The 26,919-nt window shown below is 40.4% G+C and overlaps 1 protein-coding gene across 1 annotated transcript in view; it reads right to left on the reverse strand.

Moving 5' to 3' along the window:
* The window catches only part of PEAK1 (pseudopodium enriched atypical kinase 1), a 66,520-nt gene extending 45,265 nt beyond the window's left edge, over positions 1-21,255 (reverse strand). The window contains exon 1 of the mRNA XM_068991586.1: positions 18,113-21,255. Within this exon, the coding sequence (XP_068847687.1) occupies positions 18,113-21,255 (3,143 nt within the window). The remainder of the gene's footprint in view (positions 1-18,112) is intronic.
* Between the last annotated feature and the right edge of the window lie 5,664 nt (positions 21,256-26,919).

Here is a 26,919-nt window from a genome sequence, read left to right on the forward strand (position 1 = left end):
AACCCTGACTCTGCCTGCTCTTTTACGGGGACCCTCAGCATTTGTTTCGCTTTCAGGATGGAAGATAACACACATTTCCTTGTACCTCAAACTCTGACCAACTTTTCAATAATGACTAGTTTTCAATTGAGATTTGGTAATGTCTGTATATAGTCATGTTGTTTATTTAACTTATATGCAGAATATATCATGCGAAATGTTGGGCTGGATGACTCACAAGCTGGAATCAAGATTGCCAAAAGAAATATCAACAACCTCAGATATGCAGATGATACCACTCTCATGGCAGAAAGTAAAGAGGAACTAAAGAGTCTCTTGATGAGGGTGAAAGATGAGAGTGAAAAAACTGGCTTAAAATTAAACATGCTGACTAAGATCATGGCATCCAGTCCCAATATTTCATTGCAAATAGATGGGGAAAAAGTAGAAGCAGTGACAGATTTTATTTTCTTGGGCTTCAAAATTACTGCAGCCATGAAATTAAAAGATGCTTGCTCCTTGGAAGAAAAGCTATGACAAGCCTAGATAGCATATTAAAAAGCAGAGACATCACTTTGCCAACAAAGGTGCATCTAGTCAAAGTTATGGTTTTTCCAGTAGTCATGTGTAAATGTGAGAGTTGGACCATAAAGAAGACTGAATCAGGGCTGAAGAATTGATGCTTCTGAATTGAGGTGCTGGAGAAAACTCCTGAGAGTGCCTTGGACAGCAAGGAGATCAAACCAAGTCCATCCTAAAGGAAATCAACCCTGAATATTCATTGCAAGGACTGATGCTGAAGCTGTAGCTCCAACACTTTGGCCACCTGATGTGAAGAACTGACTCATTGGAAAAGACTCTGATGCTGAGAAAGATTGAAGACAAAAGGAGAAGAGAGTAGCAGAGGATGAGATGGTTAGATAGCATCACTGACTCAATGGACATGAATTTGAGCAAACTCTGGGAGATAGTGAAGCACAGGGAAGCCTGGTGTGCTGCAGTCCATGGGGGTGTAGAGTCTGACAGGACTGAGCTCCTGAACAGCAATAACAATGTCTGACCTGACACTTAGAAAAATCATGTGCAATCTCCACAAAAACACATCTCATTTTCTGAAAGTGGAGGATGAACTTAAAGTGTTCAAAGGAAATGGTAACATTGTTACAGATTTGTCTGTAATATAAATGAATCCCTTGGTAAGTGATTCATCAGTCTGCAATATTCATACATAATTCAAAGCTGCAGAAGCAATCTCCTGCGGGAAGCTCACTTGGCTTACCCAGGTGGTAGGATTAATCATTACACCATCAGATGAAATAATCCTTTTTTTTTTTTTTCCTGGCAAGTTTGTTCAAGACACATTTTTGTAGAAATTCTGTTAATGTCTGAATATACTTTTTAAAGAGGCAAATCAAATGGCACATTAGAACAGATTAAAGGCCTTTATGTATCCAAGTATTTCCACAATTTCAGTTCAACTTTATCTTCAAATTCAACCGCCTTCATTCAGCTTCAGAAGGGACAGTAAATGAAATCAGACTTCTGTAGAGACCATCTGCCTTTTGGGGCAAATGGTATCCTCGATTCCCATTTGCCAGCTTTCTTCAGTAGCTGTATCTGTCTTTTGTTGCCCAAGACACCCAATAAGGAAATGTGTGATTTTTACAACCTCTTTTTACCCCTAAAAATCCGATCAAAGCACATCAGAAACAGCATTTCATAGTTTTATTACTGGTTTCCAAAGCTGCTTATTTCTGGAGTTGCTGGGGATGATGGACCTTTGCAGAAATGGGATGTGAATCGACATGAGGAGGAAAGCTCAAAGTTATTGAATCCCATACTCTTTATCTATTGAAAGAGGTGGGGGGAACTCCATTTCTTCCTGTCTTTCTGCCTCTAGGACCCCCCACCAATATGACATTTCTCAATCTTATCTTAGTTTTCAGGTCATCAACTTGATTTTGCTACACTTCCCAATTACTGGCATTCTCAGGTAGAAAAGTGTTGTATCCACTGATCACTATCTTAGTGTCTCCAATTTTCCACTAAGCCTTCTGTAGTCTTTAACCGAAAAACTTCAAACTTCTTATCTTGAACTGAGATTAACCTTTAACTGAGATCTGATGAATTCTTGCTAATATGTCCAACCTAGTCTGGTCAGACGAAGGTAACTCCTCCTGGTGTGAATAAAGTGGCTAGGTCTTGGGATGGGGAAAATTGGCAGCCATGTGCAAGGTCTTAAATGGACTCTAATTTCCAGACACTGCACAGTTTCACCTTTTTTTTTCTTTAACAAATGTGAATAGCAAATTAAAAGTGTCTTCAAGGCACCAGACTGTAAGACAGCAAAGTAGATAAGAACACAGGCCACAGTACATCACTGTCACCTTCATAATAGTAAGAAAAATTACAGTTTTAAAATCCTATGAAATACAAAGTCAGAATGGCACCTGTACAAATTAACAGAAAAGATAAATTAATCTCGGAAAAGCACAATAAAATAGGGCTGCCTTTCTCAATAACCAGCTTAAGCTGGTGGCTGAGAGGTTAAAGCGTCTGCCCACAATGCAGGAGACCTGGGTTCGATCCCTAGGTTGGGAAGATCCCCTGGAGAAGGATATGGCAAACCACTCCAGTACTCTTGCCTGGAGAATCCCATGGACAGAGAAGCCTGGTAGGCTACAGTCCACGGGGTCGCAAAGAGTAGGACATGACTGAGCGACTTCACTTCACTTCACTTCTCAATAACAGAGGTGTGGTAGGAGCTTTGCAGCATCACCATTTGGCCTTAGCTCACTTCTAAAGAAGGGGGTTGGATATTGATGTTTGTTTCCTGGGGAGGCAAGGTGTTAGAAGAAAATATCCATAGGCCCCTCAACAGGACTAACCTAAGGAGGATATGGAACAGCCATCTCTGGGTCCTGGACTTTTCCCACATGCCCAGAAGCACTGGAGAGCAAGTCACTGTACGTTTTCCCCATTTTCCTCTTATCTCCCTCAACTGCCCATTTGCCCTTTGAGTCAGAGGAGTGAGATGATTATGTACCCTACACTCTCCAGAACACAGCTGGCTCACTAGCAGGATGGATGTCAGGAGGGAAAGGGAACCAGCACTTCTCAGGCCCTACTCCAATGCTACCCAGTACAAGCTGCACACTTTTCGGTTTAACTCATAGGAACACCTCAAGAGGTAAAGGTGATTATTTCTCACTTTACACATGGGGAAACTGAGACTGAAAAAAGTGAAATGAACTGTCTTAGGGTAGGCTAGAGAGTCGGACATGACTTAGTGACTTAACAACACCACCAAAATGGTTATGTGTGCACTCAGGTGATAGAGTCAGGATCTGAATTCAATACTATGCAACTCTAACGTGTTCTTGCTACCACACTGGTACTATTAGGTAAGCCTGGTGCACTGTGAAGATTCAACAATAAATGCTTGATTATGAAGAGATAAAAGGGTTTTGAAGAGAAAGAAGCTATCATTGAAATGTAGGGTGTTAATGATTACAGCTGCGTTCTTTTGAAACATTCTAAACAAAGTTATTATTTACATGGCAAAAAGATTTTTTTTAATGGGAGCTGTTCTAGTGCGTGAAAGACTGTGTTTATAGATATTTGGCTTCCTAATATTAACCCCTATCACTAACATCTACACCTGCTGACTGCCAGATACTGTGGGCTTAAAATATGTATCTCCTACAGTAATCCTCTGAGTAAGAGTTGTTATTCCCATAACAGCGAATGATAAGAGCAGCCAAAACTTACACGGTACTTACTATGTCCCTATTCTAAGTCATGTTTCTCAAAGTGGCACTGTTGGTATTCTGTCCAAGTAGTTCTTGGTAGTGGAGGGCTGTCCTGTGCATAGTAGGTTCACACTAACATCTCTTACCCTGTCTCTAACCCATAGGTATTGGAGTCACTCTCTGCTTCCCCAGTTGTGACAACCACATAGTCTCCACATATTGCCAAATGTATTCCGGGGATATGAAAATCCCTTCCCTTGCCCTCCTTTCTAACACTTAACATCAATCCTTTTAAGTCATACAGGTGATTATTTCTGTTTTACAAATGAAGAAATATTAAGCCAAGAGTGATTTAGGTATCTGCCTTAGGTTACACAGCTAGCACCTGGTGGACCTGAGGTTCAAACCTGACATTTCAGCTCTAGTCTGTGCTCTAAACAAATTCTGCCTCTCAGTTTATGGGTGAGGAAGCTAAGAAGCAGAGCTCAAGTCACTTGTCCCAGATTCAGATGACAGAGCTAATAAGTGCTGAAAAATGGAAGTGAAAATCGCTCAGTCGTGTCTGACTCCTGACTCCATGGATTGTAGCCTGCCAGGCTCCTCTGTCCATGGGGATTCTCCAGGCAAGAATACTGGGTTGCCCTTTCCTTCTCCAGGGGATCTTCGCGACCCAGGGATGGAACCCACATCTCCAGTGGGTTCTTTACCACTGAGCCACCAGGGAATAAGTGGTGAAAGCAGGATTCAAATCCAGGTCTGAATAACTTCAAAGCCTATGTTCTAACATACTATGCCGATTGTTATTAACATGGCTAAGAATTGCTTGTTAAAGATGCAGATTTCCGGCCCCCCACCATGAGGGACTGATTTTACAGCTCTGGGGTTTGACCCAGAAATCTGCATTTATACAAACACCCCACATGATTCTGAGCAGTTGATCCTAGGGCCACAATTTAAGCGGCTGTTTTTCACTGCCTCCCTCTCTGCAGAGAGGAGCAGGAAATTAAGTATAAAAGGAGTAAAATGTAAGAAGTGAGGAGGAAAATTTTTAGTAAAGGAGCATCATTGCTCAGAAGTGATATGGCTGAACAGGGAAAATAAAATAATTTAAGTAGTCACAGGTGAGAGATTCATAACAGGCTATTAAAAAAGAGGGAGTGCTTTGGGACCAATCCTTATCTTTTGACGTTTATTCTTAGAGTGCAATTATACAAACTTGCAACATGTTAGGAAATGAGGATACAGCCTAGTATGACATTTCTGATTTTTATTAGAAGGCCTGGTTGGCTGAAGACCACTCTGAACACAGGAAATGGCACCTGTGACACCAGCAGTAAGTCAAGTCTCCCAACATGTAGCACTATCTCAGTTCTTCACATTAACAGAGGTCAAAAAAAAAAAAACAACCACAACAACCCAGAGGTCAGAGGTGAACACAAAAGCCAGGCCCCTTTGGCTGAAAAAGCTGCTCCAAGAGAGACCACAGCACCTGTACTTTCTACTCACCCTGCAGGGGACTCTTCTTAAAATCTCTCTTTCATTCTGCTATTCCTCTGATCTACATCAGCCATAGGTCCTGTGGCCAGGTGTTCAGGTCAGGTCCAGACCACCTGTAGGACTTCAAAGCCCTTCACTATGAGGTTGCAACATATGTTTTCATCTTTCTTTCAAACTTTCTGAGACCCAATCCTTCAACTTCAGACAATGTATTGACATCGTACACTGGACACACCATATTCTTTATCTCTGTGTACCTGCTTTCCCCTCTTAGAGCTGCCTCCCTTCTTCTTTCCATCTATTCCAAACTCAGCCAGTAATTGAGACTATTCAAATCTCAATTACCCATGATGTCTTATTGTCCATGAGGACACTTCCTTCCCTGAATACCCATGGCAGATGTTATAAACTGTTTGTATCTCCTCCAAATTCATATGTGGAAACCCTAAACCTTGGTGTGGCTGGAGTTGGAGATGAGGGCCGCTAAGGAAATAATTAATATTAAATGAGGTCGTAAGGATAGGGCACCCTAACCCTGTTAGAGAGGATTTGTGTCCTTTTAAGAAGAGGCACCAGAGAGTTTGGTTTCTCTCTCTGTACGTATTAAGGAGGAAAGGGAGGACACAGTGAGAAAGTAGTCATCAAGTCAGAAAGAGAGCCCCCACCAGAAACCAAATCAGCTGGAACCTTAATCTTGGACTTTGGCCTCCAGAACTGTGAGAAAACAAATCTTCGCTGTTTAAGTCAACTGTCTGGGGGGATGTTGTTATGGAGCCCAAGCTAAGGCAGCAAGGACTGAGGATCCCAGAAAGCACTCAGTAAATGGGTGTTGAATAAACCCAATCAGGAGGGGTCTGGGCAGCAGGGCACCAGAAAATGGCACCAGGATCTGTGTCCACATGGCTCCCAGCAAAATTTCTGCTGGTATCACTATGGAGGACGGGACTGGGACAGGTTCCAATGAGGAGCATCCAAAGGGAGGGGGTTCCTCTCCACAGTTTGGAAGGCAGAGGAACAGGGTATCTCCCCTGGTGAAGAATGGAGCTTCTCCATGCACCAGCAGCACGAAAAGGCCAGTGGCTGATTCCTGATGCTGTTTCCCTCCATGATAACTAGGAGTTGCTGTGGGGAGCTGATCAGCATGCTCCACTGTCATCACTTTGCTTTTTTTCAGGCAAGTCCTTCATCCTGCTACTAACAAATCACCATTATAAAGGCACCATATGAGGATAAACTGCTTGTCCTGGAATTAAACCTTTAAATATCACCTGATGACTCTAATCAATACTCGACTGCAGTTATATTAAGTAATCACTGACTGAAAACTGGCCTAGAGGTCTGAATAAAGGCCAAGAAATTAGAAACTCAGATTTAATTTCAGCCCTGTCACCAGTGCTAGTCTGTCCCTGTCTCCCATTATTCATCTATAAAATGGGTGTAGTGACATTTACAGGAGTGTATATTAACTAGGAAATTCACAGGAAGTGCTTTGAAGAGAGTGAACAACTGTGTCAATGTTGAGTACGTCAAGACTGCTTGAAGTCAGTGCATCAGTACACCTCACTGTGGCCCTTAGTGGTCACAGCATGCCTTCTTGCACTCAGGCTGACTTTATAAAGGACATGATAGACTCCAGCTGACTCAATAATCACCCAAGGAGTGTAGCAAAAGGTACTCAGAGGCCAAAAATCTCTGAAGTCAGAGTCTGGCTCTGCCACCTACTTGCAGAGTGGTCCTGGGACTATCAATGAGCCTCTCTGTTTTCAGTTTCCAATAAAATAGGAAGAATGCACTATCAGAGATACTGGCACAACTGAGATAACATGAATGAAAATTGAGAATTATATAATAAGATACTGATATTTGACTTCAGAATCATTAGGCGAATAAGGAAACAAAGCTGACCTGACAAACAGGGGAATTTTCAGTTTGAGTCTTCACTTTGGACTACATTCATTATGAGACTTAAAACAAGTCAATTTAATCCTCTGAATTTTTAATCACCTCCCCAAAGGGAAAGGAACATAAAGCTCTCTGAAGACCACCCCACAACCATCCTGTATCATTCTTTGATTACAATAAAATGAGATATTCATCCATTTTCTCTAAAAGAGGATTATTGAAAAATTCAATAGTAAGGACTTATGAACTCATCTAAACTTCAGGAACAATAGGTCAGCAAATGCAGATGTGATGTTTATAAATGCTGACAGTCCAGAAGTTTCTTTAGAGCAAAGAACATGATCAGGAGAACAAGCAATTACTTTCAGCTTCTGTCTCCAGTTTTTTTCTTTATGAGAAATAGGAACTTGGTCTTCAAGGCCAGTTTGGTCCTAAGCAGGAAAAGACGACTTTGACAAGTTCTCTTAGCAAAGAGTAGAGATAATGGAAATTAAGACATAACTGGAACACACCTGAAACTAATACAATGTAAATCAACTATTCTTCCATTTAAAAAAGTGTTAAAAAATTTTTTTTTAAAAAGATTGTCCATATCAAAAGAGAGAGAGAGATAACTGGAGCATAAACATTCAAAAAAAAATTCAAGCTTCTAGCTGAATTTTCCAGAAAAGGACATCACATTGTATCATAATCTAGGAAGTATTTTAATTTCTCTGTCCATACTCCATGTGCATACACGTACGTATATTAAGAGACTCAGACCCTGGTTACCTTAGTGAGCAGCAAACATGTCTAGCATTTGGCCAGAACGGCCACCAGGCCACCAGCATGCCTGATGACTACAGACAAATCAGATATTATAGTTTAGTCCAGGGTCAGAAAACTTTGCTATGAAGGGTCAAATAGTAAATAGTTTAGACTTTACAGTCCATGTGTGCCTTTTGCAACTATTCAACCCTGCTTTTGGAAAAGGAAATGGCAACCCACTCTAGTATTCTTGCCTAGAGAATTCCATGGACAAAGAAGCCTGGCGAACTATAGTTCATGGGGTCGCAAACAGTCGGATATGACTGAGCAACTAACACACACACACACACACACAACCCTGCTATTATGGTGCAAAAGCAGCTGTAGATATGTAAAAAAATGAGTGTGGCTGTTTTTCAATCAAACCTCATTTGTAGAAACAGGTAGAAGGTTGGATGTGGCCCACAGTTCATAGTTTGCCAATTCCTGATCTGTACCCCTGAAACTTGGAGTGGATTAGAGGGCCTCTAAGGATTGACTTCTGCATTATCGAGGAATATAGCTGAATTCTAAGGACTCTAAGAAGGTCAAAAAGGTCCTGGAAGGGTATAAGAAGGTGTATATAGATGACTAGCATTTCTAGGAGAGCAAAGGTGTGCCAAACCTAATCTGCTTGTCCACAATGGAAGCTGCTGCAGTTTGGATAAAATCCCAGCAATACGAGGCAGAGCTGGATTCCTGAACTGTTCTGGGACTCCCAGAGAAACTGGACTTACATGGTATCCAAGAGTACATGATAGGGATGTTTGCTAATTAGGAACATGATCTTCAGGGCTGGTGGAGCTAGAAAGGTTAGTCAAAGTGTAATAGGGAAGAGTCAATTTTGACTCTTCTATGCTGGATTTGTTTATTTGACTTTAACCCTTGTTTTTTTCTTTTTTGCCACTTTTGTTATTATAATCATACATAATGGCCTGCTTCAGTGAACCCTGTCCCCTCTGTCTGACCCTTAAACTAAAGTGTCTTTTTTAGCTTACCGAGAGATCATTTGACCCTGGCTACCTGTAAATGACTGCAAGAAACTAACACATCCCCCTGCCTAAGGTTTGCCATCCTAGGAGATATCTGCAAGGATCAAATGGTCTTTTTACTTTGTTTCCTTATCTCCCCCCATCTTTGATCCATAAAAGAACCTGGTATCCAGTCCCCGACAAGATGGTTATTTTGAGATATTAGTCTTCCATCTTCTCAGTCAGCCAGCTTTCCAAATAAAGTTATATTCCTTGCTTCAACACCTCGTTTCTTGGATTCACTGGCTCTGCATGCAACAAGCAGAGCAAGCTTGAGTTCAGTAACAAAAGTTCAAGAGGCCATTTCAGGGGGCAAATGGTATCCTTAACTTCAGTTGAGAGTGTTATAGTTATTCTAGGCAAGTTATCATTATTTTCTCAGTCATTGATTGTTTTTCTAACTGATCAGAAAGAAAAATTTTAAGCTAATTTTTGTTTCTTTCATGGGCTGAGCAGCACAGTATGGACTCTTAGCAGCACAGAATCTTAGGTCCCCAACCAGGGACTGAACCTGTGCTCTGTGCAGTAGGGGACTTTTCAGGTGGCGCAGTGGTAAAGAATCTGCCTGCCAAGTAGGAGACGGAGGTTTGATCCCCGGGTCAGGAAGATCCCCTGCAGAAGGGAATGGCTACCGACTCTAGTATTCTTGCCTGAGAAATTCCATGGACAGAGGAGCTCAGTGGGCTACAGTCCATGGGGTCGCAGAGATGGATGTGACTTAGCAACTAAACAACAGCGACAAACAACCCCTGCAGTGGAAGCACAGAGTCTTCCCTGAACCACCAGGGAAGTCCCTTGAGCTAAATTTTTAAAAACATGTATGTGACTGGCAATAGATACTATCTACCAATCATGGAATAAATAACAATTTCAGTCAATAATCAAGAACTTATTACCAGTTTATGGAAAAGACTACTAAAAGGGGATTCCTTGGGAGGAAGTAAATTGAATCCAGAAAGGAAGAATGAAATAAAGATGGAAGAGTTTTTTAAAGCGATAAACATGTGAATAAATCTAAAATAAAAAAAGATGACGTGATGTGATTGGGAGTGACTGAGGGTGGGGGCAGTTTTTTATGATTGAGTAGCCAGTGAAGAATTTTCTGAAGGAGTGACATTTATCTTGAGAGCTAAATGACAAGGAACCAGCCATGCCAAGATCTGAAAGAAGCACACCAAACAGAGTGAACAGCTGATAAAAAGGGAATTAGGCTTGGCATGTTTGAAGAACAGAAAGAAAACTCCTATTGGGAGAAGTTCATGAGCAATGTGGTGAGTAAGAGACAGGTTATACCAGTAGTTAGAGGTCAGATTATGTAGGGACTTCTTTCACTGTGTTGAAACAATGCAATTTGCATTAAAAAAATATATATACTAAGAAATATTACTCAGCCATGAAAAGGAATGCATTTGAGTCAGTACTAATGAGGTGGATGAACCTAGAGACTATTATACAGAGTGAAATAAGTCAGAAAGAGAAAGATAAATATCACATATTAATGCATATACCTGGAATCTAGAAAGATGGTACTGATGAAGCTATTTGCAGGGCAGCAGTGGAGATGAAGACATAGGGAACAGACTTGTGCACACAGTGGGGGAAGGAGAGGGTGGGACAACTCGAGAGAGTAGCACTGATACATATACATTGCTGCTGCCGCTAAGTCGCTTCAGTCGTGTCCGACTCTGTGCGACCCCATAGATGGCAGCCCACCAGGCTCCCCCGTCCCTGGGATTTTCCAGGCAAGAACACTGGACTGGGTTGCCATTTCCTTCTCTAATGCATGAAAATGAAAAGTGGAAGTGAAGTCGCTCAGTCGTGTCTGACTCTTAGCGACCCCATGGACTGCAGCCTACCAGGCTCCTCCGTCCATGGGATTTTCCAGGCAAGAGTACTGGAGTGGGGTACCATTGTAAAACAGATAAACAGTGGTAATTTGCTGTGTGATGCAGGGAGCTCAAACTCTGTGCTCTGTGACAACCTAAAGGGGTGAGATAGGGTGGGCGTCAGGAGGGAGGGGACATATGTATACCTGTGACTGATTCATGTTGATATACAGAAACCAACATGATATTGTAAAGCAATTATCCTCTAATAAATACATTAAAAAAAAAAAGGAAAAAAAAGATTATATGGCTGTTCCAGAGAAATTAGATTAAAAGGGGTGAGAGATTAGGCAGGTAGATCAACTAAGAAAACACTTTAGTAGGCCAGGTGAGAGAAATGGTGGCTTGGACAAGCATGGTAGAAGCAGAGATGGAGAGAAGTAAATAGATTTGTGATATGTTTTGGAGGTTGAGTCACAACACTTGGTGATATTTTGGATGTAGGGGATGAGGGGAATAGAAGAATCAAAGATGACTCCTAGTTTTCTAATCTGAGCAACTAGATGGATGGTGGGACCGTTTAGCAAGGCAAGGCTTGGGGGAGAATAGATTTGTAGGGAAAAATCAAGAGTTCTGTTTTGGACACATTTCATTTGAGATGTCCAGTTGTTTAAGTGGAGATATCAAATGGATAGCTGTAGGTTGGGAAAATCCCCTGGAGAAGGGAAAGGCTACTCACTTTAGTATTCTGGCCTGGAAAATTCCATGGACTGTAATAGTGCAGGGAGTTGCAAAGAGTCAGACACGACTGAGTGACTTTCACTTTCACGTGAATCACAGGGAAAGAGATCAGAAATGGAGATGCAAATGTAGGAGTCAAAAGAATATACATAATATTTAAAATCTTGATACCAGATGATGGTTTAGCTAGGGGTTAGCCACTAAAAGTTTAAGGAATTCTTTTGGCACATGGTTACAAGGAGAAAAAAAAACCCTTTATCTTTTAGAGATACATATTGAAATATTTACAAATGAAATGATGCCTGATATTTGCTTCAAAATAATGGGGGGAATGGGATGAGGTCTGGGTGAAACAAGATTGGCCGTAAATTGGTAACTGTTGTGTGGTTTTAGGGTAAGTGGTGGTTCATTTTATGAATCTACCTTTGTATGTGTTTAGAATTTTCTTTCATAAAAAGTTTAAAATAGAATAAGGGGCATTTCCTAGTGGTTCAGGGACTCGTTAGGACTCGTGCAGTCACTGCCGAGGGCCCGGGTTAAACTTTGGTTGGGGAACTAAGATCCCACAGGTTGTGTGGCCAAAGCAAGCAAGCAAGAAAGAAATCGAAAGGAACTATTTTATTTATGGTCTCCATTATAAGTGGTAGAAACAGAGATGGAGAGATGTAAATAAATTTGGGATTAAAAGTGGTCCTCCATTAAAGGTGGTACTGAGGTAACTATTTCATAGTCAACATTTTAAATAAGACGCTCAGAAAGAAAGCCAGAATAACCAGAGGCACATGAGGAAGAGGGTAAGTAAGATTAATCAGGTAGACAGAGGTCACATATATAGGGCCTTCAGTGTGGGGATATGACTGGGCTTACATTTAAGAAAGAGCACTTGGCTATTTATTCTAAGAATAGAATGCTGGAGAAAAACATTAAGCAAAAATTATCTTAAATTCTGATATCCTAAGCATAATTTGTAAAGAAGTCAACTGATATTGCTAGGTATTGTATACTTTACAGATACCTATTTAGTCCTTGTGATGTCTCTTTAAGGTAGGTATTATCATCACTATGGTACATGCTGGGGAACTTCAGCTCAGAGAGGTGAAGTCAAAAGTCACACAATTACAAGTGGCACAGTTCGAATTCAAATCTTTGTCTGACTTCAGTGATTCATTTTTCTCACTACACAATATTATGGACATGCTATGGATACCAAAAAGTTGCAGAGATGGTAGGTAAGCTAGTGCTTCTAAAAACCTGGTCACAGACCTGACTAACCACTAAATTAATTTCTCTTGATCCAGACTAGCTGGATAGAAATGATGACTATGGATACATTATTGAGCCAAAATTTGACTGGTATTGCTGTCACCAACATTTTCTACTTCCGACTCACCTTTAATACTACTGCCAGAAGAGTTTTTAGATCACTCTACTTTCCCCCTTGAAAGCTGTTTCTGCTACACAATCTATAACATAAAGGCCAAACATTTCAATGTAGTATGCAAGGCTCTTCACAGTCTTTCTTAGCAGTTCTCAAACTTTTGGTTCTCTTAAAAGTTATTGAGAACTGTAAGGGCTCTTTGTTTATGTGGATTACAGCTATTGACATTTATTTTATTAGAAATTAAAACTGAAAAATTAAAAAATGATTAATTCATTTAAAAACAGTAAACCTTTAAATATTAACCAAAATAATACATTTTTTCCAAACCTCTTTAATATTATGGCTTTATAGAAGACCACTGAATTCTCACATATGCCTCTGCATTCAATCTGTTCTGATATGTTGCTCTGGTTGAAGTATATGAAAAATATCTGGTCACATCCATGTATGTAGGTGGCAAGGGAGCATTGATAGTCATCTAGATAATCTTGGATATTCTTCTTTGGTACTATACCAGACCTTGGTTAAGTGATAGTTGCTTAAAAGTTACTTGCAATACGGAATCTCACACCGTATCAATGAACTTTTTGTCCTCAGTTACATTAAATTCATTGGTTTAACTTGCAGTTTCAATGGATCTTTTACTCTTGCATAATTCTGTAACATCCTAAATGGGATCATTTGGAAGTAACTGGTTCACTGAGTTATGTGGATCTTCCAAATGTTGACACATTTCATTATATAATTTAAAAAATCTTTTTTGCTAATGCCACCAGCAATTGCATCAGAAAAAAATGCTTAACTATTATGAGGCTGTCATGGTAGCAGATACAAGCTTTCAAAAATTCTTATTTTTGTGTGAAAGCATGAATTTTATCATGGATGAGAAATATTGTCAGTTGTTTTCCTTGAAGTAATAGGCTCACTATGCTCATTCTTAAGAAAATATCTGCCAAACACCCAATTCTGAATACCACAGCTGGTCTGCCACTTGTTCTTTTAAGATGGTCCATAAAAAAGAGGCTAGTTCAGCTTTGTTATTCAAATTTTGAAACTTCAACTATTTAGCAAGTGGTTTTCCTTGAGACAACCATGCTTTGGTATGCAGCATAAGTACTTTCTGTGTACTTTTCATTTTATCACACAGAATTTTTTAACAGATACTCAAGGGTTGAGATTTAATACGATGTACTACCTCATCAAGGACATTCTTAAGTAAAACTGATGTTTGTTTTTCTAAAACTACTGGTGCCATATGGTGCCACGGTTTTGATTCGCACAGGTCTAAGCAGTTTTACCCATTATCATTTTTGCATCTTCAGTGCAAATGTCAACATACTGAAAAAGACAAATAATGTCTTGGTATTATTATGAAAATGGTGACTTTTTCATGGTCACTATTTGACCTTGCATGCACCACATCTAAAGAACCACTGCTTTATTCATTATTCTTTTCCAGTCACCTGTCTTGCTTCTGTTTGCCATCATCATCTCTGTGACTTTGCATATATTGTTCCTTTGCCTACAGTGTCTTCGTCAGCCAGCTGGCAAAATCTCATTTGTCATTTAATATCTGGTTTGTATTTCATTTCTGAGAAGCTGACTTCATGTCTTTTAAGCTGATTTAATCACTCTGGTTTTTGTGCTTCTGTGCCATTCTGAGCATACATTGTTTAGCATTTATCACATTGAGGGCAGAGGGTCTAGGAATATTTTTAAGCACCTACTATGTGCCAGACCCTGTGCTAAGTCTTTTACATGTTACTATTATATCCCCAAATTAATTACAGACTGAAGGTCCAGACAGACAGCTGAAGCTGAAGTCAAACTCACGCCCACTATTTCAGCAGTGTGGTAATCTTTACCCCTGTTTATCCTTATGGCACATAGACAGCACAGTTCAGATATTTAACTTATGTCCCTTGAACAGTCAAATAAATGAACTTAGTAAAAAATCTCAACTCATAATGCAAGGCTCTACAAAGTCTTTCATCTTTCAGAGCCTAGGGTTTGGCCTTTGGTACAGTATTTTTTATTCTTTATGTGCCATTTAGATTTGGAATCTTCATTTACTTATAGAAAAACTTGCATTTTCATTTCTTCCAGCAATGTGTTCCCAGCCGTGGGATGGTAATTTAATGATCACATTGCCATCAAGCTGGAAACACAAATGTTGACATTTGACAGTAATGTTTTTCCTCTCAAAGTTGCTTCAAGTAAATACTAATGTGTATCCAAGTAAATGAAATAATTACTGAAAAAGCAAATGGTGTATATTTTTCAACATGAGTATTCAAGTTTTAAACTCTCCAAAGTTTTTTTTAGAAAAAACCTGTTTAACACTTATACCTCTTTTTCTACTTAGTCTGGGACATTATGAAATGTGAAAATTCCAGTGTGCATCTAAGAAAAGCTTAATGCCTCAAAATTCCTTTATTTAAACTATAGTACATATCTTGAAAATGGGAGGAAGACCAGTGGTTCTCAAAGTATGGCCCCAGGATGAGTATCATCACCATCACTTGGAAATTTGTTAGGAGGACCCAACTCAGACTTATCAAATCAAAAAACTCTGGGGGCCTGGGCTGACAATTTGTGTTTCAATAGTCCTCCAGTTATTGAGATGTATGGTTAAACCTGACAACCAGTGCGGTAAATGCACTGTATCTTTTGGATAAATGGATGCTACCTGTCCGGTCCCATCACTCCATGGGAAATAGATGGGGAAACAGTGGAGACAGTGTCAGACTTTATTTTTTGGGGCTCCAAAATCACTGCAGATGGTAACTGCAGCCATGAAATTAAAAGGAAAGGAAGGAAGCTTACTCCTCGGAAGGAAAGTCATGACCAACCTAGATAGCATATTCAAAAGCAGAGACATTACTTTGCCGACTAAGGTCCATCTAGTCAAGGCTATGGTTTTTCCTTTGGTCATGTATGGATGTGAGAGTTGGACTGTGAAGAAGCTGAGCACCGAAGAATTGATGCATTTGAACTGTGGTGTTGGAGAAGACTCTTGAGAGTCCTTTGGACTGCAAGGAGATCCAACCAGTCCATTCTGAAGGAGATCAACCCTGGGATTTCTTTGGAAGGAATGATGCTAAAGCTGAAACTCCAGTACTTTGGCCACTTCATGTGAAGAGTTGACTCATTGGAAAAGACTCTGATGCTGTGAGGGATTGGGGACAGGAGGAGAAGGGGACGACTGAGGATGAGATGGCTGGATAGCATCACTGACTCGATGGACATGAGTCTGAGTGAACTCTGGGAGTTGGTGATGGACAGGGAGGCCTGGTGTGCTGTGATTCATGGGGTCGCAAAGAGTCGGACACGACTGAGCAACTGAACTGACTGACTGACTGACCTATAAAGAACTAATACATTGTAGAAGTTATGATTGGCCTATATGCAAGCAAACCTTTGACAATATAAGCTGTTTAGCAAGAGGTCTGCCATGCCAAGGGTCCAGGCAACCCTCACCCCCACATATGGTGGCCAGGCAGCCAAAGTAGAGAATCTCATTTCACCAAACAGAAGTCAAATTATTCCTTGACTCTGCCTTCCAGGATGTGGATAAACACACCACAACCATACTTAATGAGGAGTAAAGACATTTATTGATTTTCATGAACCATCTGCCATTCTGTCATAGGTAACTTCAGCCATGTAGTGTTTAAATTGCTTCTTTTCTAAATGAAACAGCAACCTGCAATACATGTGTTTTATTACTACTGGAGTACAATATTCTATCATCTACTTTCAGCTACCAATGACAAGACTATTCTTCACAGGGATGTATTACCCTTATTCTACTTGCTTTGTTATTACATGGATTTAAGGAAAATAGTAACTTCTTAGCATTTTGACAACTAGTTGCAGGCATGTATAAAAAGCTTATTTTAGCAAAGAATATATATAAAATTTCCTGGCATTTTGCTAGAAGAAATGAAGGGATTAAAGGCTGATTTTTATTTACATTTTTCTAAAGAAAAGCTGATGAGAGACTCTGTCCTGAACCAGAGTTTTCTGTCTTTGCTGGGAGAAAGCCAGACCTGGGAGAGAAGGCTCACTGTAAATCAAGAGGCAGGAAGACTCAGAATCAGATGAATGGAATACTCAGGGCGTATCTTTGTAAGAGTAAAAAGGGCAGGGGATACAAGGAAATCATCCCATGTTACAAACCTGGATAACAGTTCCTTGTTCTTATTGGAAGTACATTCAGTTTGCTTAAAATACAAATGAGAAAGAAAAAAACCATACACTTCCTAAACATAAATGTTTATGTGAGTGATTACAAGTGAAAGTATAAAAATTTTGTTTGATTTTATGTACATTAACAATGCAACATTATAGGAAGAATAAAAATTGTAGAGTGAGACAGGTCAGGGTTTGAATTCTGGGCTCTGACAACTGCTAGCTGAGTGAATCTGGCCAATTCTTAATTTCTCTGATTTTCAGCTTATAGGGCTATTACATGGATTTGATATAAATATTTGGGATATGACTTATAAAGGGTAGGTGATCAACAGACAAGTATTTAAGTATTAAAGCAAACTGATGCTTAGATAACTGGTATGCGTGTGCAGTTTGCCTAGCTGGATTGAGAGTTATACCACTTGGTCTCAATCTCAAAAACTAACTTCTCTTATTTTGCCTACATGTTAAAAAACTATAAACTGCTTGCCGTTTCCCCAACCTTTCCACAACACATGAAATAGGACAGAAAGAGATAGAAGTAAAAACAACGAATATTCCCCTAAAAAATAATCCATATAGACATAACATCTTAATGAAAGCCAAAAAAACAAATTGCTTAAAGAGTTTGATTTCACTTACAGTGAAGTAAAGAATAGTATCACCATTTATTCATTTGATCTTGTTTCTTCCTCATACTACCATAGCATTTCAAAGTAACATATTATTTATTGCTAGTAAAGTGTTACAAATTTGTTTTTCTATGTTAAAATTCCTCTGCATTTACCAGAATGCAGCAGGCTACTTTAGCTAAAGATTCAGGGCCATAAAACTTGTCCAATGCAATACGATCATTTTAATAATATTCTACTCTTGGAATGCAGTTATAAAGATAGATGATGGCCACTGAGTGGTATTTACAAAACAAAAATAGCTCTCATACAACCTTAAAGATGCAAAAAACTCAGCAACTGAAAATATGTTTTAAAAAATTCTTATATTCCACAAGTCAATTTTACATACCTGAGAATTTTCTTAGGAATCTGTGATGGAGATGAATGACTCCTTTTCTTCTTCTCTGAGTCCTGTAGTGACCCCTCCTCTGCTCCACCCTTCTCTGTGACTGCTGACTGCTCTGCCCTGGCTTTGCTCTGATCCATGCTGAGCTGGCCTTGGGCAGGGTCGCACCTGTACATGAAGACAATGGCTGGCTTCTCGTTGGGGTCTCCTTTTGCCTCTGTGAACCAGTGATGGCGCTGAACTGGAGGAGGTGGCAGCATGTGGATGACTGTGCCATCCAGGCCCACCAGTTTCCCTTTCTCCCGGTCTTTCTCTTTGTCGTCTTCCTCGTCTGTTTTCCGACGGCGGAAGAAACTTTTAAATGAGATCCAGCGTTTAGGTTTTGCGTCAGCTGCCCGCCTGCTGCCTTCAGAGTGCAAAACTGATTCAGCTTCCGTTGACCTGGTCGGGCTGGTTGGCTTGGTCCAGTTGGTGAAATGCCTCTGCAAAAGGTTACTTGCATGGTAAGGGGAGGAAGTCGAGCGTGGTGGGGGAAAAGGGGCTGGTGGATCGCTTTGGGGGTTCGTCACTAATTTGGAGGGAGGGGTGGTGACTGGCTTTGTGAGTGGATCTTTCTGTGCTTTGGTGGTAGGACTTTCTGTGGTCTGAGGTGCTTCAGCCTCAGCACTGGGCTGGGACATGAAGAGAGATTTGGGGCGCACCGGTGTACCCTTGGGTGTAGTCTTAGCAGCACCGGCATCAGGAGGAACTGCATAAAGCTCTTCCACACTGCAAGCTTTAGGGCCAGACTGGGGCATTTCTGGAGGAGACTGCGGGGGCTGGATAGAAGCCACAATCTGAGAAAGCACGGTGCTCGCTTTCTCTCGGGTGCTACTGCTACTGCCCACCACCTGAAGCTCCTGAGTGCTTTCTGTTTTGGCCACAGGTTCTTGAGTGGTTCTCTGGAGCTTTGTTGGGGAGCTGTGGTTGGAACTGTAGCTTCTCTGTGGTGAAGACTGACTTCTGTTAAGACAGCTGTTAAACTCCTGAACCTTCTGAGCCACTGAGCCCCCTTTGCGCTCTGTGCTGTTTGAAAACCCTTTAGCTTGGGGACATTCAGTGGGTTTGCCAGTAGTGTTATCAGATGCTTTGCTTTCAGTCTCTATTTCTTCGTAAGTGTGGCTTATTACACTTGTGGTTTTCTCCTTCACTGAAAGTTCTCCACTGGTTCCGAGAAAACTCTTGTAAATGGCTAGATTGTCGTACGCATTTGGATTGATTACAATGGGAACTTTGATAGCATTTTTGGAACTCCGAGCATAAGTTGGCTCGTCATGAATGATAATTGGAAAAGGTGGCATACCGGCATTGTTATAACTGTTAAATTTTATTTCAGACAAATTGGGTGACTTCACAGGGATGGTTTTGGAGGAAACATTTGTAGCTGTGGGTGAAGTAGGTGCTGATTTGTGACATATTTTCCTTGGAGGGACATTCGGTCCAGTCCCACTGCTGATTAATTCAACCTTAGGTATCTTCTGTCGTGGACTGGTGCTGGAAGTCCATACTTCCTGGTAGCGGATGGCGCTGGATTTTTGGAAATGGGCACTTATGTGTCCTGATGTCAATGCAGGTGATGTCACCGGAGAGTTTGGAGTAGAAGATGAGCTTTTAGTCTTGGGACTGTTAGCATGGCCCTCAAGGTGCTCACTGGCCATGGCTGCTGACACATCCACGACAGTATACGGCTTGCACAAAGGCTGTTCCAGATTCACAACTCGGTAGGGCTTTGCTTGCTCTTCCACAGGAACAAGGTTTATGGTTACTGCTTGCCCAGCAATATCTGTAGAGGCTTTACTTTCTGGCTTCTCAGTCTGTACAGCAATCTTGCCATCCTTCTCTTCTAATCGGAGAGCAAGGACTGCTTTGTGTGTCTCTGGAACTTTTACTGAGCTTTTAGAGGCTTGTGAGGATTCCTTCTCCTGATCATTACCAGAGAGGCTTTCAAAATTGGGCTCACTTTCCTTTACGTCCTTAGAATCTCCCGGGTTACCAGGAGCAATTCCCCCATTACAGATCTTCTGGGATAAACTGCTGGCTGTCTCAGAACGTGATTCTTCTGTTAAAGAGGAATCTGGGGATGTGGAGTCAGATGACACCATGCTCTGAGTGCTTCCTGGTCCATAGGAGACCACAGAATTCTCTTCATAACCATTCAGGATTTCATCATAACTGTCATCATAGTCTACAGCACAGATTCTTTGCAGAGATTTATTTCGCAGGGGGACGGTATTCCATTTTTTGTCCACAAAGAATCGCACAGGAGACAAAGTGTTTGCCCGAAAGTTGGCAAAGCGAGGTTGCCCTCTCATGCGAATCTCCATGGCCAGCAGTTCTTCATCACTCTCATCCCAGCTCTCATGCTCCTCCTCCATGTTACTCAAGAGCATATCTTCCTCACTCTCTTCACCACTAGAAAACTCTGGGTAACAGAATCGACCCCCTTCATTACTGATCACTTCTGTGCTCCCACTCAGAATAACATGCTTGCCCTGAGTATCCTTCATCCCGCCCATCATGCAACTTGGTGGAAGCTTTCTTTCCAGGGATCGTTTATAGCAATCGTTTATTCTTCCTAAGAATGTCTCTCTGGAGTTAGCCTCATTTTCTTTTATTTGAGGGGTGGTATCCAAGCCTGCTATCTCCTTTAACACCTCAGTTAGTCCATTATTGTTATTTGAAATCTTCTTTGCACTATCGTTATTCCCATAAGGCTTAGGGACATGGCTAAATCCTTCAACATCATCTTCATTATTATTATTAAGTGGTTTCTGATTCAAGGCCATCCTGTTTCGGTTCCATCCTATGACGACAGGTTTATTCTCACAGTGTTCTTGTATACTAAGCTCACCACACACACTTTGCCCATCTGCCACCATCATAGTGGGCTTCACAGCGATAGTGGGTTTTTTAGCCACAGGAGGCCGGAAGTTTCCAGTGTTCCTGATACGGTGGTTGTTACTGTGGTTGGCATTAGTTTTATTGCCATGGGTGATGGGTGCCTTCTCAGGGTCTGGGGGTAGCTGGTGTAAACTTTTAGGTTTAAAACAGTTCTTGCATTCACCAGGTTTCCAAACGTGTTCAGTAAAGGTATTACAAGCAGACATTTTTAAAAATAGAACTTCACAGACAATGCTCTCCTTTCAGTGCATGGCAAAACTTTCATCTGTTAGTTTTCACCTCTCCTGTGTTCCTTAGCAGCTCTTCTAAGTGTGATCAACCTGATGGTGGAAGGGGGAGAGAAGAAGAAAATCTGAATGGAAAAGGTACTATGACATTTATTATGACGAATAATTAGAAAATATTGGCTCCAACTTTCCTTAAATCAAAAGACTGAGAAATAAACCAATTTGGGCACTTTATGAACTCTCTTTAGTTAATTAGCATTTTGAAATGCTAGTTTTTAAACCATAATTTTATGCATTCTCACTGAACCAAGTATATATAATATTTCATTTGATGCCTCTGTGACAGTGATATGTGAGCTTCCCCTCCTGGAAGTGAAACCATTCTTTCTGTTATCCTCCAACCTAAAACTTCTTAGGACATTGTGGGTTCCTCTTCTTCTGCCTACCCTTTATGTTTGGATACCTCATAGACTCCTCAAACACAATGCATCCAGGACTAATCGTTTGCCCACCTATTTTCTCAACTGTTAAGATGCTTTTATACTCTAACCAGCCCTCATCTACCCTCCAGGCCACCTTCTTCCTCTGTCTTTATCCTAATTCAGCTACTGTCACTATCATCTACCTAGATAGCTAAGCTTCAACCTTCAGATCATTCTTGACACCTCTCCCCTCACGTCTAACTACACATCCTAAATCCTTCTGTAAATTAGTCTTGTCAACTTTATCTATTACATTTCACTGGCACCCCTTCCTATTACCAGACACTGCTGGTAGTTCAGATACTCACCATCTTTTGCCTAGATTCCTGCAATAGGTTGTTAACTGATCTCCATGCCAGTAGCCTCACCCCATCCCAATCTAACCTCTCTACCTTTGTTACTCAAACTGTGGTCCTTAGTAGAGCAGTATCAGCATCATCTTGAAGGCTGTTAGAAATGTAGTATCTAAAGTTCAATCCCAGTCCTACTGCATCAGAATTTGCATTTAGTGAATTCTCAAGTGACTCCACCATTCTCTACTATTATCAGATTTTTTTCTATAATGCTAATATGATCACCATATTACCTAGCTTAACTATTCTGTGGTTCAATATTACCTAATGCATTGGCTCCAAAAATGTCAGATAGGGGTTGCTAGATGGGTAAGAACCACCTGGGGAAACACCCAAAGTCAGTCTCTTAGGGAAGAGTCTAGGAATCTGATCTTTAAACAAGGTCTCCAGGTAATTCTATCTACACTGAGGTATTGGAACCTCTGAGTTACAGGATGAAATACAAGCCTCTTAGGTATTTAGGATATAGTCCTTGCCTCCCTTCTAACCTTATGTCTTAAAAATCAACTAGTCTTTTCAAACTCTAAATCCCACTGGGCTACTCATTTCTCCTTGGTACCATCAAAGTCACTTAGACATATCTCCATGAACAAGCACTTTCACTTTTAATTGTCTATTTTCTCACTAGTTTTTGAACTTTTTAAAGCCTGGGCTATATCTTATTCATTTCTATATGTCTAATGTAAGGAGTTGGATGAGCTTCCCTGGTGGTTCAGTGGTAAAGAATCTGCCTGCCAAAACAGGAGACACAGGTTTGATCCCTGGGTCAGGAAGATTCCCTGGAGAAGAAATAGCAACCCACTCCAGTATTCTTCCTGGGAAATTCCATGGACAGAGGAGCCTAGTGGGCTACATTCCATGGGCTCACAGAGAATTAAGACACAACTTAGCAACTAAACAACAATAGCAAGGAGCTGGATAAACACTGGTTGATTAAATGTGCTAGTTTGAGGCTTATCTTAAAAAAAAAAATCTTATGGCTCTCTCTCTCTCGTCTCTCTCTTTGGCACAGTGCTACAAACCTTCCTACTACAATCTTACATTTCCACTTTGGATATTATAATAAAGCTGGCAGTGGGCATGTACATGTAAGAACTATTTTAATAGCTGGAAAGTTTAACTTCATTCATGGACAATGACAGCGACCAGTGTCTTTCGTTTGTCAGAAACACAGCCTTTCATCAAGTTTCAGCACATTTATAAGAAAGGAAAGAACATTTTTTTTAGCTAATATATACAAAGCTACATCCCTTGTAAACAACATTCACAGAGCACTCTGCCTCAGTGGAAGAAATGCAGACAAAGATCAAAGAATTCCACACAGAGAGTCCAATGACTTGGCCAGAATCTAAGTTCATTCTTTGCTGGAGATCATGGAATGTCTTTTTTCAATAAAATTAAAATATATTTTCAAGTGTTTGTTTGAAAGTATTTATTTACTCTTTAAAATGTTCTGAAAGTTATATACTTTAGTTGATAAAACTACTTCTTGGTATTCTTAGACTGAAACATTTTGAGCAAGGGGAAGAAAGGCATAAAATTAGGCTGAAAAAGAGAGCAGGGTCCAGATCACATGGGGCCTTTTATAGCCTTTTAAAGTATAGAGTTTCCTAAGGGCAGTGGGAACCCACCAGAGGGTTTTAAACAAGGAAACAAGATGACATAATCTACATTTAAAAAAGACAGCTTTGACCAAAAAACCTGAAATACTTAGGTATAAGTCTAATATGGTATGTGCAAAATCTAAATGCAAAAAACTAAAAGACTGATTAAAGAGATCAAAGCTCTAAATAAACAGAGAAATACATCAAGTTCTCTCAGTGTTGTTAAGATGTCGATTCTCCCCAAGTTCCTCTGCAGATTCAATGTAATTCCAACCAAAATCTGAGAGGATTTTTTGTAGAAATCATCAAGTTGATTCTAAAATGTATATAGGAAGGCCAAGAAACTAAAATAGCCAGAAATAATTTCAGAAAAGAACAAAGTTGCAGGACTCATATTACCAGATTTTAAGACTTTTAAGCTATAGTAATCCTGACAAGGTACAACTGGCAAAAGGATAGAAATATGTATAGATGAGAGAAATGGGATAAACAAATTACAACCCATAGGGCAAATCTAGTCTATTGCATGTTTTTGTATGCTCATAAGCTAAAGATGTTTTTAAAATTGTTAAATGGTTGAAAAAAATTAAAAATAATTATTTTGTGACAAGTCAAAATTATATGAAATTCAGATTTCAGTGCCCATAAATGAAGTTTTATTGGCACATCAGTTCAGTTCAGTTGCTCACTCTGTTCGACCCTTTGCGACCCCATGAATCGCAGCACGCCAGGCCTGCCTGTCCATCACCAACTCCCGGAGTTCACCCAGACTCATGTCCATCAAGTCAGTGATGTCATCCAGCCATCTCATCCTCTGTCGTCCCCTTCTCCTCCTGTCCCCAATCCCTCACAGCATCAGAGTCTTTTCCAATGAGTCAACTCTTCGCATGAGGTGACCAAAGTATTGGAGTTTCAGCATCATTCCTTCCAAAGAAATCCCAGGGTTGATCTCCTTCAGAATGGACTGGTTGGATCTCCTTGCAGTCCAAAGGACTCTCAAGAGTCTTCTCCAACACCACAGTTCAAAAGCACCAATTCTTTGGCGCTCAGCCTTCTTCACAGTCCAACTCTCACATCCATACACCACTATTGGAAAAACCATAGCCTTGACTAGATGGACCTTAGTCGGCAAAGTAATGTCTCTGCTTTTGAATATGCTATCTAGGTTGGTCATAACTTTCCTTCCAAGGAGTAAGCGTCTTTTAATTTCATGGCTGCAATCACCATCTGCAGTGATTCTGGAGCCCCCAAAAATAAAGTCTGACACTGTTTCCACTGTTTCCCTATCTATTTCCCATGAACTGATGGGACCAGATGCCATGATCTTCGTTTTCTGAATGTTGAGCTTTAAGCCAACTTTTTCACTCTCCTCTTTCACTTTCATCAGGAGGCTTTTTAGTTCCTCTTCACTTTCTGCCATAAGGGTGGTGTCATCTGCATATCTGAGGTTACTGATATTTCTCCCGGCAATCTTGATTCCAGCTTGTGTTTCTTCCAGCCCAGCGTTTCTCATGATGTACTCTGCATATAAGTTAAATAAGCAGGGTGACAATAATACGGCCTTGACATACTCCTTTTCCTATTTGGAACCAGTCTGTTGTTCCATGTCCAGTTCTAACTGTTGCTTCCTGGCCTGCATACAGATTTCTCAAGAGGCAGGTCAGGTGCTCTGGTATGCCCATCTCTTTCAGAATTTATTGGCACATAGCCAGGTCCAATTGTTTGCATATTGTCTACCCTTATGGCAGAAAGTGAAGAGGAACTAAAAAGCCTCTTGATGAAAGTGAAAGAGGAGAGTGAAAAAGCTGGCTTAAAACTTAACATTCAAAAAAACGAAGATCATGGCATGTCCCATCACTTCATGGCAAATAGATGGGGAAACAATGGAAACAGTGACAGGCTTTATTTTCTTGGGCTTCAAAATCATTGCAGATAGTGACTGCAGCCATGAAATTAAAAGACCTTTGCCCCTTGGAAGAAAAGCTATGACCAACCTAGACAGTATATTAAAAAGCATATAAAAAGCATATTACTTTGCCAACAAATGTCCATCTAGTCAAAGCTATGGTTTTTCCAGTAGTCACGTATGATATGAGACCTGGACCATAAAGAAAACTGAGCGCCAAAGAATTGGTGCTTTTGAACTGTGGCATTGGAGAAGACTCCTCAGAGTCTCTTGGACTGCAAGGAAATCAAATCAATCAATCCTAAAGGAAATCAGTCCTGAGTATTCATTAGAAGGACTGATGTTGAAGCTTCAATATTTGGCCACCTGATGTGAAGAACTGACTCATTGGAAAAGACCCCGATGCTGGGAAAGATTGAAGACAGGAGGAGAAGGGGACGACAGAGGATGAGATGGTTGGATGGCATCACACTCTCAATGGCCATGAGTTTGAACAAGCTGCGGGAGTTGGTGATGGATAGGGAAGCCTGGCGTGCTTCAGTCCATGGGGTTGCAAAGAGTTGGACACGACTGAGTGACTGGACTGAACTGTACTGACGGTGGTTTTTGTGCTACAATGGAGAACTGAGTAGTTATGACAGACCATGTAGCACCCTCATCACTTTGCAGTACTTTTCCGCACTCCCTAAACTTCATTTCCACTGCCACATGAATCACTTGTATGAAAAACATTTTCAAAGATAAAAATATGTGAAATTTCATTACAGATATGCATCAATAAACAAATATTTGTAATCAACTTTGATGACAGGAAACACTAATTCTGAACCTGAATGAAGCAAAATTAATCATTGTTGATCTTAGCACAAACTATTTATGCCTCTCCTAAAACAGAATTCCATTCTTCTTATTAAGTAGAGCTGTCTTACAAAAAAAAAAACTATCCTCAATTTTTGCATTTTGAATTTTGTAATGTAATTCATGGAAATGTATTTTCTTTATACAAGTGCCTACATAATAATATTTTGGTTTCTGCTTTTTCACCTGCAAAACCTAAAATATTTATGATTTGATTCTTTAAAGAAAAAGGTTACTGATTCTGGATATAGATCAGAACAGACATAGAAGAGAACTGAGACCAGAAATAGAGCCACACAAATATAGTTAATTGATTTTTTATAAAAATGAAAAGGATACCTTTCAACAAATGTGCTAGAAAAACTGGATATTCATAGGCAAAAAAATGAACCTTAATTCATAGTCACATCTCACACACAAAAATGAATTCAAAAGGGATC

Source organism: Capricornis sumatraensis, chromosome 19 (genome assembly GCF_032405125.1).
Source record: "Capricornis sumatraensis isolate serow.1 chromosome 19, serow.2, whole genome shotgun sequence".
Classification (NCBI taxonomy): Eukaryota; Metazoa; Chordata; class Mammalia; order Artiodactyla; family Bovidae; genus Capricornis; species Capricornis sumatraensis.